The 17,810-nt window shown below is 40.9% G+C and overlaps 1 protein-coding gene across 3 annotated transcripts in view; it reads right to left on the reverse strand.

Moving 5' to 3' along the window:
* Window positions 1–17,810, reverse strand: part of LOC308117818 (rhotekin-like) — a 60,282-nt gene that overhangs the window by 40,532 nt on the left and 1,940 nt on the right. The window contains exons 2-13 of one of the 3 annotated variants that reach the window (XM_080476954.1): window positions 16,699–16,898; window positions 15,969–16,015; window positions 13,717–13,770; window positions 13,176–13,293; window positions 12,706–12,951; window positions 12,512–12,606; window positions 12,298–12,404; window positions 12,068–12,196; window positions 10,213–10,375; window positions 3,851–3,949; window positions 2,644–2,731; window positions 603–969 (exon numbers count right to left, since the gene is read on the reverse strand). In XM_080476954.1, the coding sequence (XP_080333080.1) occupies window positions 963–969; window positions 2,644–2,731; window positions 3,851–3,949; window positions 10,213–10,375; window positions 12,068–12,196; window positions 12,298–12,404; window positions 12,512–12,606; window positions 12,706–12,951; window positions 13,176–13,293; window positions 13,717–13,770; window positions 15,969–16,015; window positions 16,699–16,898 (1,353 nt within the window). In that variant the 3' untranslated portion in view covers window positions 603–962. Of the gene's footprint in view, window positions 1–602; window positions 970–2,643; window positions 2,732–3,850; window positions 3,950–10,212; window positions 10,376–12,067; window positions 12,197–12,297; window positions 12,405–12,511; window positions 12,607–12,705; window positions 12,952–13,175; window positions 13,294–13,716; window positions 13,771–15,968; window positions 16,016–16,698; window positions 16,899–17,810 lie in introns of those variants that run through there. The other 2 variants (XM_080476953.1, XM_080476955.1) reach the window with 2 other exon arrangements.

The raw sequence follows: 17,810 nt of genomic DNA on the forward strand, positions 1-17,810 counted from the left end.
TCACAGGAAACCAGATGTGAGCACTCCTCGTCCTGCGTGGTTTTGACATGTTGGCATTAGATACATGTGGTCATAAGATTGATTCCCACACAGACTAAATGGCATCCCGGAGATGTGACCAGATGATTTTCAACGTGTCTATACCCAGGGGTGGATACAGTAAAGTTCATTGTCTGCTTTTAGTAAAAGAGGTTTTTCTCTTTTAATGTTTTGTTTGTGACTCAAAGTCACAAGCGAGCTTGCAGGACTACTTCTGTGGTTTCGGGTTTAAAGCATGAAAAGGAAGGCTTGTTGGACAGTTGCAGGGAATGTGTCCCTCTACATTACTGGGTTTTCTTGTGGTAAGTGCTTTAATGCTCTTGACTCACTGGGCGAACATCCTGGTTTGAACCGGCTGAACGACAGTTCCCGTCTGTCAGTAAATCTCAAACTGTAGAGTTGAGGGCTCTCCAGGAAGAGTGTGTGTGTGTGGGGGGCAGTGGGGGCATCAAAGAGCTTTAGGGGGATGCAGCTATAGGAAAGATCTTGGGGTCTGATGGCGGCTTGATGAATGTGTGTCACTCAGTTAGAGCCTTTGTATTCAATGAACTGTCAGTCAACTAAAAAAGTATAGCAGGTTGTTTTTATTTTTTCCGACACACTGATGAAATAAACATTTCTGACATGTATATGTGACAGGATAGTCTGATTGATGGTGTCCACATATTGTGGCATCAGTATGTATAACAAGTTGAGGCAAAAATCATGGATAGAAGGTTTTTGCTACTATTAACCTTTTTTTCCCCCTCTCACTATGAAAAAACAAATCAGGAAAGAGGTGAAGTGTATAGTCTTCAAATTTTAAAAGAGCACCACATAATGTTTAAAACTGGCCACGTCGACTTCTTAGGCTCAACACGGCAAGCCCATAAAGACATAAAAAGGAAGTTTATCGCCTCTTCAGTATAACCATAGCAGGGCCATCAATAACTGAAAAAAGACAGAAATATTAGTTAAAAGGATAAACACACACACACACAAAGAAACATGAAGGTCTGTGATAGAGAAGTATTAAATAGGCGTCATTGCTTTCAATCAATGTTTTTGATCGCTGATACTTTATGGATTATATCACATGGAATGAATTAGAATTGACACACCCCTCCTATTAAACATTCCAGTTGGTGAAAGTGTATCCATCATGCCTGCCAGCCACCTGATACTATTCAACAACCATCTGTGGAAAAACAACAGTGTGTCTACCAGAACCTTATCAGATCCTCAGTTGGTATGAGGATATGGCTGCGGTATTTCTCAGCAGACTCCATTTGCCAAATCTCCGTACAAAGACTGCAAGTAGTTCAGAAATGAATGAACCACATTTAACTCCAGGAAAATTTACTGTTTTATCTCCGTTTGCATTGCATCAGCAATTTACACATTTTAACGATGAGCAGTTTAGCTTTATGATCCACGGATGAAACTGTCACGTGGCATGTGTAAACAACTTTTACGATCTCTCATTATAACCATAACACATGTGACAGGTGACATGTGAGCGATTTTGCCATGCCATCCGTGCTGAACGTCACCAGTGACTCACTGGTTTTCCCCAGAGAAAGATGGAAAATCACAGCTTGATATACATCCAGCTACTTGCGCACCGTATGGTCATGCATATAATATGTAGTTGTGACTCACTACTGGCCTGTGAAGAGAACACTGCATACTAGAGGAACCGTACATACAGAACTATTGAGAGTCACACAAAGCCGCATTGTAAAGGTCTAGTTTACACTACACATATCAACTCTTACAAACTCATCCGACCAAACTGATCTCTCTGTACACAAACCACAAAATGTATAGTTGCCGTCACCCCTGTGTATTGTCTACAGATCTAAACTTGTAACTTTTGTTTGCTCGCCACTGTGAGAGATCAAATTATCAGTCAGCATTTCATGACATAACTCACATTTGTATGAGAGGACCACTATGCATTTAAACCCAAGAGGTATTTATCTTGCTTAGTTCTGATGTCACTTGTTGGAGAATGCTGCTGCTGTCAATGGGTGTGTGAAAAAGAAAAAGAAAAAGAAAAAAAAAGGTGGTCTGTTACTGCCTTTCCCATGATAATAAAAAAACTAAACTGGACAAACAAGTAATTCTGACTTAATAACAAACTTGTTATTAAAGCTTGACTCAGCTCAAAGTTGGATAATTAACGTGCCTAAGTAATTGACGGTCCATTTAACATATTAATAGCACAGGCCGAGAAAGCATGTAAAGTACAATACCTCCAAAATATCCTGAGAAACTAAGATCATAACGAGAATGTATCTTATTATCTGTAAAGTATTGATGAAAACGTGGCTTATCTACACAGAGTAGACCGACAGGGATTATTTCTTCACTCAACATTTTTTGTCTGTGCTGGTGGGTCCAAACATTCTTGTTAGAAGCAATAAGCATGAAGCGTTTCACTGCTTGTACCTACAATACAAACCCTGTGAGACTTGTCTTTACAAACAGGTGATTATCCTTGTCGCGTTGTGCATTAGGTTAGGATTTTGTCTCTAATGCACCCAGGGGAAAGTGAATACGAACGAGCAAATTCATGAGTGAAAAGTGGGAGTAGCGTGTGCTCCGTGGACAAGAGCCTACCTTTCTTTGTGGTAAGAGGAAAGCAAAGTGCGGATCTCGATATCTATATCTGGAGCCAGAGGGCCGTTTCTCGGAGAGGAGGGTGTGACTGGAAAATAAAGAATGGGATATATGTTTATTTAAAGTTTGAATGTGAGTCAGACTTTGTCAAATACCGAAAGAGTATAACTTTGAGATTGGAAATTTTTCAGCAGGTCTTTTTTTCTTCCCCCAAACATTTTTTTTTTTCTTTCAAAAAAGAACATTGTGCCATTTCAACCAAGCACCCACATTATAGGCACCGACATATTTTCCCTCTCCCACCACCCCACCATTCTCGCTATAGAGTACAACGTTTGACTGTTTTGATGTGCATGACTGGAATTTCAGTCAGCAGGTGTTAAGAATAATATGCCTATTCAAGTTGGCGATGTCTGGCTCGCAGTCTGAGGACATTGTCGGGCACCTTCCTTTATCTTTAACATCTTGCTATTTGCCCAAACTCGTTTGTCCACTTTTCAGCCAAGCGTCAGTTCAGCTGATAAAACTTTGACAGCCTATATTGTCATTGCGAGAATTTCTGGTATGGCGGAAACAACTTTAATGTACAAGAAGTCAAGCAGTCAACAAACACCGCCGTTCAATTCAGTCATGAAAAACACTGATGCAGCAAACAGCGCTTTAAATGGTTATATTAAAAAAAAAGTCAAAGTTAAAAATGTCATCCAAAAATCAGAAAGTCTGAAGCATCATTTGATGCAGTCAACATGTATTGTAGTTCATGATATTATTTCCCAAGTTTATTGTTTAAGTGTAATTTTCAGCCTTAGAAATCACATTAATTTGTGAATTAGAATTTTGATTCGACACTTTAAATCCTGACAGAAGTAACTTCTGATATTTAATGGCTACAACTGTCCTAATTAACACACCTATAATTGATCATTGAACTTAAAGCTTATTATAGCTTTTATTACACCTCAATTTATTTGACTTAAATATTATTACCCAAAACACAATCATAAAAAGGGATCATTTATTTTAAAAATACCTCAACACTCAAGTAGACACTGTGGTAAATCCTAACTTTTTCCTCCAATCATTTTCCCTACTGTCCTCAAGCGCTCTGCTGAAGGGAATTTGCCCTACTGGGAACAAAATATTAAAAACACAGGTAATATTTATCCGAGTTCAGCACAAGTGACCCCCTTTTCTTGTGTCACACTACCTATGTCATGGTAAAGAGATCCTTGCTTCACTGCGAGGGATCTTCGTGGGCTTGGTGCGTCAATCTTCATCAGGTTATCACAGGACTGTTTCCATTGGCCTGCAACAAACATATGATTAATGTTTTATAAAGATAGTAAATGTCAAAAGTAGTGACAGCAATTAATCACACGGGTGTGTCGAGCCAATGCACGCAGGCTGAGAATTCCTGTCATTACCAATAGGGAAACGTGTCAGACATGTTGGACTGCGTTTGATTGACTAAAAAAAAAAAAAAAGAAATATTTATTTTATGTTTCTGTGAAATAAACAGATAATCTAATAGATTTCTTTTGTTGTGCTTAGTAAAACCGTAGTCAAAGATTGACCAAAGAACAAAGTGATAGTTGAATGTCTGCTTGCAATACCTCCAAAATTAAATCATTTTTTAAAAAACTTGATAGGTGTACCCATGTTTTTTTGCACTGGGTCAGTGATTGTACAGAAACTGTACACCCTCTTCTGCATGTATCCTATTCAATTGATAAGAGTCGGTCTTTAAGGAAAATGACCGTTCATGGAATATCTTGTGCTATCTCAACGTCAAAGCCATACAGTGTAACGACAATTCAAACCATTACTCAGACAACAAGATCAAACAAGGTTCCTCTAATCCATCCTTTGTACGCAGAGTTAAACCAAACAAGAAATCATTGGAAAATCCTTTGTTCATTTATCCCATGAAGGGGATTAAATAACAAGCCGTTTCTTTTTACAGCACTGTGACTTCCAAGCATAAAGAAGAGAATAATAATAGCAATGAGGTAGAACTTGATTTTATTTAAGATGCACACACACAACTGAGACTCATTGCTGAGACTTAGGGGAAGGAAAGAATGAATGAATTGCCATCTTTTCTTCTTTCTTCCCAATCAATTGTTCAGAGATGGACAAAAAAGTTTCTTGAAACCCAAAAGAACCAAAAGGCCAGTGAGTATGTGTGACTATGTTGGTACACCCTATGATGGACTGGCAACACGTGCAGGGTAAACAGTACCTTCATCAAAGGTCAGTTGGGATCGGCTCCATTAACCCTGGATTAAACAAGATTAATAGATTTATTCTTCAAAACACTCAAGCTTTTACTTGTAGGATCTTCCGATTTTTGTTTTTTTAATTTCTCCAATAGTCGCATTTTATTGAGAATTTTGATTAAAAACACAAACCTGTCTCTTAAAATGTTTCACGGGAATGAAAGATGATATTTTTGGCATGTTGCCCTAAATAATCTATTATTATGACAGGGTGATGACTGTACATTATTATTTGCAAACAAGTTGATCAGCTCAATTTAGAAAACTATGATAATGATACCTGATGGAACACACACCCAAAGATTGTGAGTCATTCCTTTGTCATTTGCATCATAATACTAGAGGCTCTGTAGTATCACTCTGGTTTTTATTTTATATCACTGCTTTCAAAGCACTTGTTTGACACAATGGGTATGACAAAATTTGAGACAACTAGGTGTAAAAATAAAAACAGTTTTCCCACAGTTTTGACCATTTGTCTTGAATATATATATTTAAAAAATGAAAATAAAATAAACCCTCAAATGATGTGACAGTTGTAATAAGAATATTTGGAGCAGAGGTAGCCTAATGGCAAGAGAAGCAGATTTGAGATTGGAAGTTGACAGGTTCAAATCCCACAGCGGACAGGCTGCTACTGTGGATCAGTGAACAAGACCTTGGACCTCCATCAGCTCCCCGGAGCATCGTAACGTGGCTACATGGGTCAATGAGGGGAAAAAAAAAAAAGGAACGTCCCCAAGGAGTTTATTAAAATAGGATTAGTTTAGTGCTGAGATGACCTTCACAATGTTCAGTTTCTATTTGGCAGTGGTTTTGAGACGTTATGTTAAAATAAGGTGTTGTTTCCCCATGATAAACCTATCATTAGCATAGGCTATGATTATAATTAAAAGTGGCAATTAGATGTCACCATAATCAAAGTGACAAGCGCCACACCCCTCGAACATTCAGCTTCTACCTGTAGGTCTGGTTCTTTTCAGTGGCAATTAATGAAACGGTTGTATTATTATGCCTGGCGCCACATTAATAATTTCTTTTTTTTTGTGGCGCAATTACTGTGACAATTATGTTATCTGAATCATCGTAGTATACAGATGCGTACATTCTTTTTAAACAGCGGTAACGCAATACGTAGCAATGTTATGCACACCTGTCCCATCGGTTTCACTGCAGTAGAGAAAGTAGGTCAAGAGGGAAGATGATTGAGTCAACTCCTTGAGTCGAACCTGTGGTTTTAACCGTGTTATGGTTGCTCGCACTCAGCCTACTTGAAATGCAGAAAATACACATCTACAAAGATTTTCAGTCGGGATGCATGTTATTAGATTTGTGCTGATATATATCTAATATGCCAACATTGTTAAAACTAAATATTGCCGATTACTAAGGCAGATTCCGATATAATCCGGAGTCGACGGATGCATTGGCTAGTTAAAATCATGCGTCCACAGGATGTGAATTTCCGGCTCCCCATTCATTGTCTATGTGAAACACACAGGATAAGTGGTATAGAAGATAGATGGATGAATGGCACGCCATTGGATGTCACATGGGACAGAGGCTCCCAGTTCACCTCTGAGCTGTGGACAGAGGTGGCGAAGAGCCTGGGGGTGCAGCTACACCGGACGACGGCTTTCAACCCGCAAGCGAATGGACTGTGCGAGCGTTTTCATCGCACAATGAAGGCCGCTCTACGAGCTACTCTCATGGACAGCAACTGGATTGATCGGCTGCCGTGGGTCATGTTGGGCCTGCGTTCGGCCCCAGGCGTCGTCGGCTGAGCTGGTGTTTGGTCAGCCTCTGAGGGTACCCGGAGAGTTCCTGCCACAGCCATCAGAACCCTGGATGGTTATAGCCAGGAAGATGGTTTTCAAGGAGCTGGCCCGTAGGTTCAACCCGGTTCCAGCTCATCACCGTCTTCCCCGGTCAATGTCCCAAAGAACTTGAGGGCAGCTGAATATGTGTTCATTCGCCATGATGCCCACCCATTCCCGCCGTATGATGGCCCATTTCACGTCCTGGAAGCGGGGCCGAAGAACTTTGTGGTGGACATGGGGGGGTAGGCATGTCCGGGTTTCAGTGGACCGGCTGAAACCTGCCCATGTCATGGCAGAGGAGCCAGTGGAGGCGGCGCAACCCCCGAGACGTGGGTGCCCCCCCAAGTTATCATCGGCCGCAATGTCCCCTGCACCTGTATTAACCCCGGTATCGGTACCTGCACCTACTCCAGTGGGGGTGCAACGCAGCCGTTATGGCCGAATGCTAAGACCTCCGAACAGGACTTAACTAACCATTTTTTTTTAATGACGTTGTGGTACCATTCTGAATGTTCGGGGAGGGGGGGCCTGTGTGGTGCACCTTGAGGGAGGTTCTCTTATTCAGAGTGGAAGGGGTGTGTCGTTGACGTGTGGGGTGTGTGTTGGTGATGTGGTAGAGTTAAAGGAGGAAGTGCGGCGATGTCACGGGTGAAATGTTTGACAGATCGACTGTCCAGCTGTGTGAAGCAATAAAGAAAAACGACTCGACAACTCTGTCCGTCTCCTCTTTCACGGCTTCCACAATGTGCACATTAACACAAGACTACATTACATACGGAAAACCTGATAGTTACTTTGTATTTGCAGGAAATACAATTATTTAAAAAAAAAAAAGAAGAAGAAATGTTTAATAAAGAGCGACTAACTGTTATCAGTAACTAATTTCCAGTACAGAAAACAGTTTAGAGTAACCATCCATTACTTTGAAAAGAGTAACATGCAACAAGTTACAAAAATTCCCAAATTTTTTTAACTCGCATAACATACTGCTTAAAAAATAAACAGTATTTTGATGGAAACATGAGGCAAATTGTAAGGTTCTTTTGTTTTCAGGAGAATCACTTTTAAGGGTAATTAGTTACTTTTTATTGTCAATCATATTGTAACCACTATTCTATGAAGTAGTAACTAGTTACTGCAATAACCCTAACCCTCGAGATGGCACAATGTTGTCAGAGACCCATAAAGCAATACAGCATCACACTCCTGTTGCTTCAAACTCCTCAAAGTAAATACTTCATGTTTTATTATAATATAATAATTGTATAATAATTATTTAAATAATCATTTTACATCCAAAGTGTGCAGAAACCTCAAGGGGATACAGCAACACAAGACCTCAGCAGATGTAAAATAACTCATATAGAGCACTTTCACCGGTTCAGCGGTCTCAAAGTGCTTTACGCGGTTTCACACACATACAGAGCAATGGTGAAATCCACCATGAGAGCAACATTGCCAAGGACACAACACACTGACAGGGCGAGATGAGGGATTGAACCACAAACCATGTGACTGGAGTATAACCGCCTCGCACAACTGCGCCAAGCCACCCACATCGTCTGTCCTAATAACTGAAAATGTGATCCAAACTGGCTCAGCGAAATAAGCATGACTCAGAGCGCGGCTCACTGATGTGATAACCAACCAGATCGCAACGGTAAACTTGGTTATCAGACCGATTAAAGACCAGTTTTTTTTCTGGGTGGAGCTCTGGAACACCGAGTGTGGATTTTGAAAAGTAAATGTTCGGGTTTAGTGTTTGGCTTTTTTTTTCCAGACCACTGCTTTTTAGAGTTTTTAGAACATGTCTTCAAAACACCAAATGTTGGAAATTGAAATGTTACAATGCAAAAAAAGGGGATGTTAAATTGCGTGCAAAAGAAAGATGAGAACTACCATAAGGACAATACAGATTTTTCAAGGCAACCTGGGCCTCCACAACATCTGAGCAATGGTGGAGAATCAAAATTGAAAGGGGGACTTGAAATATTTCAATTTATATGTGATGAAACCAACATGTGAATGCGCCACGTTGAAACTATGGACACTATGTGTCATCCAACTCATCAAGCCCCAGCTATCATGATAAAAGAACACATTGTTCCTGTGTGAACCACATACTAGTATGTACTCATTGAATACGTAGCAAGGGAGTGTCTCTTATACCATAAATATGTCACATAGCAAGCAGTTCATCTTGATGTATAGTCTGGGCCCTTTACAGGTATGTGCATAAAGCCAGATAAATAACCCCTCCAATTGCTTTTACAGTAACGCAATTGGAGACCAGACAAGATTGATCATCCTGTTCTTCCACCAAATTGTATTCTAAATACAGGTATGACTGTCACACCGCTCAACGGTCACATTAGTCAGTCATATGCCTGGCTCTTGGAGAACACAGTAGAGAGAAGTCATTTTTCACAGCAAAATTGCTCTGATAGTCTTTTCACAATAATTCAAACAATGCAATACACAAATCTATGTATCACAGTTACTGTACGAGAGACAGAGTTTGGAATATACATAACTTGTTATACGTGGAGCAGCGGTTCCCAATCTGTGGCCCAGAAACCCCCTGGGGGGTAACCAAGGCACAAGGATTTGTCTGCTCTGTCACAATTAGGGTTGCATACGTTAGAGAAATCGGGAAGAACCTAATTTGAGTCTTGAACAGTCTTGGGAAAATGCCAAGTGATTTAATTTGGAAGGTTCCTGCTTTTGTATGTTGATGAACACATGTCCGTGTTTGGCTTCACTTAATATTTTTTGCGCATAAGAAATCAAAGTAGTTGTAAACAAAAAAAAATATTGCAAACTCTTGAGGTGGGGAGTTTTGATCCCCCCCCCCCCCCCCCCCCCCCATTGTTCCTTTATCTTAAGGCCTATCACTGCCTGTTTTGAGCTGTTCTTCCTAAATGGGTGTATCTTACTGGAATTTTCTGTGTGGAGTTTGCACATTCTCCCACAGTCATCAAAACATGCTTGTTATGTTCCATTCTGTAAATTTAAGTGTAATTATCCGTCTCTCCCTGTGATGGATCCTGCCTTTCGCATCATGTCTACTGGAACCGGCTCCAGTTCCCCTGCTTGATTTATGTAGCTCAGAACAAGAAACAAGTTTCAAGCAGAACAGTTAAAAGAAGAGGTTTGATTTATGATGCCATCCAAATCCATTTAAAATTCTTAGTGATCTAAAACAACAAGACTATCATCACATATGACTGACTACTTTCGCACAAGAGTGAACCCTCTGTTTTCTTGACATTGTTGGTGTTTGTTTTGCTGTGTGCACACCTTCCAGTTATCTAAACATACACATGATTTCAGGGAGGAAATTTTAAAAAAGAATAAAGAAAAACTTCTCAATGTCCCCCTCTCGGGAAAGTCTAAACCATCCTTGGCCTGCTAAAGTGCAGCCGAAGCAGCTTTGTAAGTACGTACTGATGGTGTCATTCGAGCCTTACTCAGGTTGTAGATGTGTTGCCAGAGGGCTTGGTTCCAGCGCTGCACGTCTTCAGCCGTGTGCGCAGTCAGAGTGTAGGTTGCAGACGCTCCTTGACACTGTGTGCTGATGCGTATGTGATGACAATGCACAGCATCGTCGTCAGGCACACGGACAACGGCATCCTAGCACGGAAACACAAAACATCTTGTTATTTAGATGGATTTCTTGCATGGATTTCAACCAGAATCATCTGAACAGATATCACCAGTTGAACCAATGGTTGAATACATAAGCACTGATAAAATAATGTAATATTTAAGACAATTTTGATCATAACTGATGGCAAATCTGTAAAAATATTTTCTCAATTTTTTTTTTAATTATTGTGACCAAACATGTGGGGGGGGGGGGGGGGGGGGGGGTGGGGGTCAAAATGCATTTGGATCTTAGTGTCTATATAATGATGTTTTGTCTTCTTTATAAAAGGTACAGATGCTCCTCAGCTCATCTCCCCTGAAAATAATCTCACATTTGCACACTAGTTGACATGAATTCATAGTATATCCATGTTTTAATACATGCAAAGGTTTCCACATTGACTGAGTTTGTTACTTCGACGTTTCACTGCGGTTGAAACCGCCGGTAGCGTCACATAAGTTGCAGGTGCAATGATAACCACACATTTCGCTTGTAGGTGTAAAGATGACAGTGAAATGCACGTGTGTCTGCACAGTACATACTGTTCACATACCTTTCTTCACGTTAAGTCCTCGACTGTGTGTTTACATTCACTTTATATTGAATTTATATTAAATCACTGTACTTTATATATACATATATATAAAATGTATTTTTGATAGTCAAGTGAAACTGAAGTATCAGGAAAAGAAACTCAATGCAGTCTTTCATCATCGGATCACATTTTTAGATTAACTGTGGCACTTGTTCAAACTGTGCTTGGAAAAACTGGTTTCAGGTGCACAGCTTTAAGCAAAAGGATATAACAAAAAAAACAAAAAAAAAAAACAACCAAGCATGACATACAAATCTGTCATTTCCTTTTCAGATATAAAAACACAAGTCAAGTGTTTGGAAATGCATTTTTTCAAGATGAAATCATATCATGAATTACAAATCTCCACAGTTTATCAAGTTCCTTCTTGTAAGTGTATGATTTTTAAAAATAGACCATCTGTTCAGGCATATCAAATCTGATTTGGTGAATGTTGCAAATTAGTTTTTTAAAAGCACAAGCAAGCTATCGATCATCTCAATTACCCACTACTTAGTAATACAGCTAAAGTGAATTAAAAAACAACAGACTGTAAGCATGTGTTTATTTACTGTACTTATGAGTGGCGTGTTCACTGTAGTTTTGAATCACTTTGAATGATGATTCAGAGTTAATCCCTTAGAAATGACAAATCAGTAACAGATCATACTACTTTGAATATCATTGACATAGTAAATAAAATGAATGTTGAAGTCTTGGATTTAATGAGAATCTGAGACATTCTGAGTGGAAATCATGCCATGGTAGATTTGTTAATGATTTATTTATTTTTTTAAACTGAATACAATAATAAAAAGCTGACTTTGGAAAAGTTGCTGAATCTTTTGTTTCCTACTGCCGTTTAAAGATGTGTGATACAATCTCATATTGTGATAAACTGTCAGCAGGGCTGTAGGTTGATAGGGATTCAACTTTACATCAAGATCTTTAGAGGCTCACCCTGTCCCCTCTATTTATCAGTTCACCAGGGACCCCTAGTGGCTGTAGCTTAGTACCGCATAAAGATTGACTACCACAATAAATTGTAATGACTTGATGCAGTTATTCACCAGACTCTACTTTTTTTTTTTCCACCACAAACCTTTATGATGGGGATCACAAGCAACGGCTCGTCATCAGATTCGAGGTCTGCTGGACTCCGACAACAGATAAGAGTTTGCCTTCTGAGGACGCCGTAGACGTTTTCCCAGTGATTACAGTCGTCTTCAAGCTGAGGGAAAGGAGGGGAGGGAAGCGAGACTATGAGTGATGATCATTTGAGAATGATCTTCAGAATTTTGAAAGTGGGGGAACATGAGAAAATCTCGTCACCTTGACTTTGAGTTGGCCGCTTATCACCGGCTGAATCATGCACAGAGGCTGCGCAACCAAACGACAACACATGTTGCCGTACAGAGGCAACCAGAACTGACTTTCCTCTAGAAAACAAGAAGGGTTGATTTGTAATTTTCAAGAGAAAATATGTCCAGAACGGCATGCACCACATAGAAACAGAAGCCGACCAGAGTAGAAAGAGATAAATCACCTGTTGTTGAAAGTAACAGATCATGGGTCTTGAAAGCCTCCTGGACATGTTTAATTGTCAGTGTTGTGTGAGCCAAGAGGTTATACTTAGGCCCCCTTCAAGAGAAAACATTGAACACTAATAAGTGTGATTTTCCCCAGAGAGGACGGACACCATTAAAGTGTTACTTGAGGTTTTTTTCCTCCGACACTTACAAGGCGGACAGGTAAGGAAATAAAGGCGGTGACAAGCTTCCAGGTCTTACGTCCCCTCCAGTGGAAATGTACCCGCAGAGAGTTGCGGACTCAAATGCCGCCCGGATCTTTCTTCCCGAGTAGCATCCCAGAGAGCCCCCGAGACGGACGCCTCTCCTCTGTCCCACCGCTCCGGGTGGGAAAGGCTCCACCGCACGAGTGCTGTACAACTCCACAAGCAGCTGAAACTCTGGGCCCACATTGTTGCTGTTGAAACACACGGCAAGACGGTAAGGCTTCTTCCAGTCAGGAGTTTTTCCTTTCCACCGACGTTTGGAATCGCTCATGTGGATTTGTTGGGTTAAAAGCATCTGGAAATGACTGTGTTGAATGTGGTGCTATATAAATAAAGTTGAATTTAATTGTATCGAATTAAGATCTGCTACAAAGTTACACGGAATCAATTTATACCGAGAATAAACCAGACTCACAAAATGACTGTGTCTTCGAAGCAGATGTCTGTTGAAGTCCTGTCCACCATCACCACGCCAGTGTCCTGGATCTCCGTGCCACATTGAAGCAGGCAGAAAACGGCACAGCGATGAAGCTCTGCAAGTGAAGGGGAAAAAGGACAATAACATAAACATACCATACATAACATTGCCTGGGCTACAAAGTGCTTTCATACAAGAATGAAAAACCAACACAATACAACTAAAATATTCAATAAAAGTAAGTTATATGGAGATTCAGTCTGTGAGGCCTTAAGATTAGGATTCAGGAAAACATTTTGAAAAAAATTGTAATCTTTGAGCATATGATGCAAGTCTCTCAGAGGCCAAATGAAGTGACAGATTGATGGTTTTGGATAGTCTACAGATTTTACTTTTACTTTTAATTTCTCATGGTAGATAAGAAATAACCCCCCCCCCCCCCAAAAAAATAATTTTAGTCCACAAATACACTGCATAAATTAAGAAGTGCCAGATCTTTCAGTTAAAATGTTTCCCTGCTGAAACCTTTGTGGCTTACCTCCTTTGTTTTTGAAGTACTCCGAGTCCTTCCACATGAGGGGGATTCGCAGGTCTGCAAAATGAAAATGATAAGAATGGAAATTGAGCAGTCATGTCAAGATGATTTAAAAAAATAAAAAATTTAAAATTTGATGCAAATGTTAGAAAATAAATAGTTTCAATCATTGATTTTCAAGCTGCAGCATGGAGACCACTAGTAATATTCAACTATATTTATGTATTCTTCTGGGGATATATGGAACTGACGGTTCTTTAAGATATGGTGGAGTCTGGTTGTTAAGAGCTTTATAAGTTAAAAGGAGCATTTTAAATTGTATTCTAGATTTAACATGGTGCCAATGAAGAGAAGCTGATATCGGAGTGATGTCATCTCTTATGCTGGTTTCTTGTCAGGACTCTGGCTGCAGCATTTTGAATCAATCGAAGACTTTTTAAAACTGATCTGAAGGTGGAGGCTCAGAGGAGAGTGACATCATGGGGCGCAGTACCCGAGCACACCGCTGGACCCCAAAACAGCCCCCAGGGCTGTGACGACCACCGTGTGTGGCGGAGAGGGGAGGAGACATTTTGGTGGAGACCACAGCGGACCGATTAAAGTTCAGTTTTATCCGTTTATTAAATGTATGAATTAAATATTTGAACAGGGACTTGTAAAAAGGGACTTTGTGTGTTTATCCTCAGTCACTCGAGAGTTGGAGGCGACAGTCGTCTGTCTCCAACACCGGTGCATCCAGAGCGCATCCAAATTGCAGCTTTACGCACGACTGTCACCGCGCTATTTATGTGCTTACTCTGAAATTAGACTCTATGTCTGACATTTCTAACAAACAACATTTTAAGAAAAAATTGAAGGAAAATGTATTTACTGTTGCGATGTACCGCCTGCCGCGCCTTCCATTTATACTTTAGTTTCCACCATGCACATTCATTTCTCTGTTTATATTCTAAATGCAACCATAAAACACAAGACACACCAACGTCATTAACGCGAAGCTGACCAGCTTCAGCTGCAATTACTGTAATTAACGACACACCTGTGAGGCGGAGTGATACCGCTGTGACGTGTGACCCAGGTGCTGCTTTGGTGAATATGAGTGCACATACCGTTTCTACATGATTTAAACCCGGACATTACTGATGTAGTTATCCTTTTGGCGAAATATCACATCCACTGTTCCAAATGGAAAAAAAAGAAAACATAATTTCCTTGTTTTATTAATGAATTAAAATAAAAATTTTCAGCATTGCAGAAATGAACGAAGTTGGAAAATGGTCAGAAAAATTTATCCAAATTCTTGTTGTTTTAAAGGGTATTTTTCTTTTGTAGACATTGACTAGTTTTATGGATGCGCCTTTTTTTTCTCTTAAGCTGATTTTGATTTTTAAACGATGATTAATTCATTATTGAGGATGACTTTGTTAATGCCCCCCAGCATGTTCCTTAAAAAATGTTCATTGTTTATTTCTGAGATTGTTTTTCTCTACAAGAGTTTGTAATTGTATTGTTTGTTGTTTCATAAATAAAAGGTAAAGAAAAACAAAAACAAACAAACATACTGTTTCTACTACTCCAATAAGATTTTTCTGTCGGAACTCAGTTGCACAAACTGAGTGATTATTAGTTCATTTATTTTTAAACTGAAAGAGAATCTGCTTGACATCATCCCTGATAATCAGCATTTTGTCAAGTGTCATTTTGTAATGGTATTGGCCCAATTAAAAACCTCATTTCATTTTGGCATTGGATTACTTATCGGGGTTACTATGACACAATATTCAGGGGTAAAAGTTTGTGTTGCTATTTGGTTGATGAGAGAATGTTTGTCCTACCATTTTTCTTTTATCTTCAGTCGGAAGTTTTATTACATGTTTTTGATTGTTATTGCGTTGGGCAGGTTTTATCTTGTGTTTGAGCTTCGAACTGTGAGTCAGATCTGTCGACAATGCGATTTCTCCATGGTACTGTGTTTACCTCCCACAGTGCATTTGAGCTTAACTAGTGAACCTGCCCATAGGTGGGATTGAGTGTGTGTGGCTGTCTGTCTCTTTGTCTTTGCCCTGTGACGGGCCCTGGCAACCCTGAATGGGATAAAGCACCTTTAACATGGATGTCACTGTTCGTATATGAATGGGTGACTGTGACTAACACTGCAAAGTGCTTTGCGGACTGATGAATCAGTGGTAAACTGCTATATAAGCAGAATCCATTTACTATATATGTCTGTGGTACATTGTGTTACCAACACTCACCCGAGATTGCCACTTTGCCTGCGCAGGGCACTGGATCTTCAGATGGCCTGCAGCGAAACACCTTTCATCAATCATCAGTTTAAACAGAGTAGAAACAAAAAATAACAGGAACACTAACGTGAACACGTTGCTGATAGAAAAACTAAAAACAACAAAAAGCAACACTGTACTTGCCTTGTTAGAGCCTGATATATAACAACGACCCCAAATTGTTATGAAATATAAGGAAATAAAACCCTAAATATAACAAAAGGTCAATAATGTAAAAAGATTTAACAAGAATTTAAATGTATGATGTAATAAAAATTATTTCACTATGAGGTGAACAATATTTTAGGCAGCCTTATAATGTAATATTAAAAACTGTTTAGGTTTTGGGCTTGTTACATTATTGACCAGTTATTATATTTTGGGTTATACAATTTTTTTTTTTTATTACATTTTGGGCTCAACAGTTTTGTTACATTATGGACCAGTCAATACATTTTGGTTTTTATTACGTTATATTTGATAACAATTTGGGTCGTTGTTACATAGCGGGCTCTAACATGCCTTAACTATAAAACAAACTATGGATAACACAACCCATATCCCTGGATATAAGGGGTTAATCAGGGAGCGTAGCAGAACCATGTGCCCTATAATACCTTTGCATAACAGCCCTTTAAATTCATTCTCTACATAATAGCCTTTCTTTTTCTTTTTTCAGCTCATTCTCATCCCATCTGACCTGTGTCCGTCTCTCTGTAGGATTTGTGCTTTCCTCATTTTCTGCAGCTGGCTGAGCAGCGCCAGGATGCGGGCGTTGCAGGTGAGCAGGCTCTTGGAGGCCTCCAGGGCCTGGCCTCTCTGGGAACAGGCAGCGAGGAGTTTACTGGCTCCCTCCCGCATCCGCACCTCCCGCTCGATCTGCCGCAGCACCTCATCAGCCTGTTGGCAGTGTGTGAAAGTGTGTTCTTTCAGTTCAATGTAACAGACACTTAAGGACAAGAGAAATTTAAATACAGAGAACAGACGAGATATAAATTGTCACTTCATCCTCGTGGCCCAGATTGCTGTATTCTGTCAACCTTTGGTAAATAACTGCTCAGCTTTAAATACCATGCTGTCACTGACGGCATGCAGCATTAAGACACACACACACACACACACACACTCAACTCAGACATTTCACATAAGCATGTCGAACCGACCGAGCAACATTGTCAAATTATCACATCACTTTAATCCACAGACGCGAGGTGTGAGATCCATAAAAGTGGCGTCGCGTCAAGTGAGATTGGCATACATCCAACACACATATAGGGCAGGGGAAGGGCGGGAGACGTGGCTCCTCCCAGCACCGGGGTGAGTGCGGCTGGAATGCGGGGGGCGCGCTCCCTCGGGCATGGCGCTCGTGGGGGGGCTGGGGTGCGGTGCTCCTTCTCCATTTGCTGTTGGATTGGTGGAGGTTGGGACACCGCGGTGGCCGGGTGGGGGCCTGGCCGGCGGCCGGGGTGGGCGAGAGTCATTACCTCCCCCCCCCCGTCGTGTGTGTGTGTGTGTGTGTGTGTGTGTGTGTGGGGTGGGTCAGGGGTTGGGTTCTTCCAGGAAGATCGGGGGGGGAGGATCATGGGGCGGGTGGGATATGAGGCTCCTGGGGGTGTAGAGTTGACTGTCCTCCGACCGGGACCTGCGCCGGCCTTCGCTTTCCTGGGTCTGGGGGCGGGGCTGGTCCGGGGCGCGGCGGCTGTGGCCGTCTCTGCCTTGCCGGGTTGGGGGGGGGCGGTGGGTGGGCCTGTTCCCGGGGGTGCGGCGGGACTCGCCGCCGGGGTTGGGGGGGCTCTCGGCCCGCTCGGCCCG

The sequence above is a fragment of the Lipophrys pholis genome (genome assembly GCF_963383615.2).
Source record: "Lipophrys pholis genome assembly, chromosome: 12".
NCBI classification, from domain to species: domain Eukaryota; kingdom Metazoa; phylum Chordata; class Actinopteri; order Blenniiformes; family Blenniidae; genus Lipophrys; species Lipophrys pholis.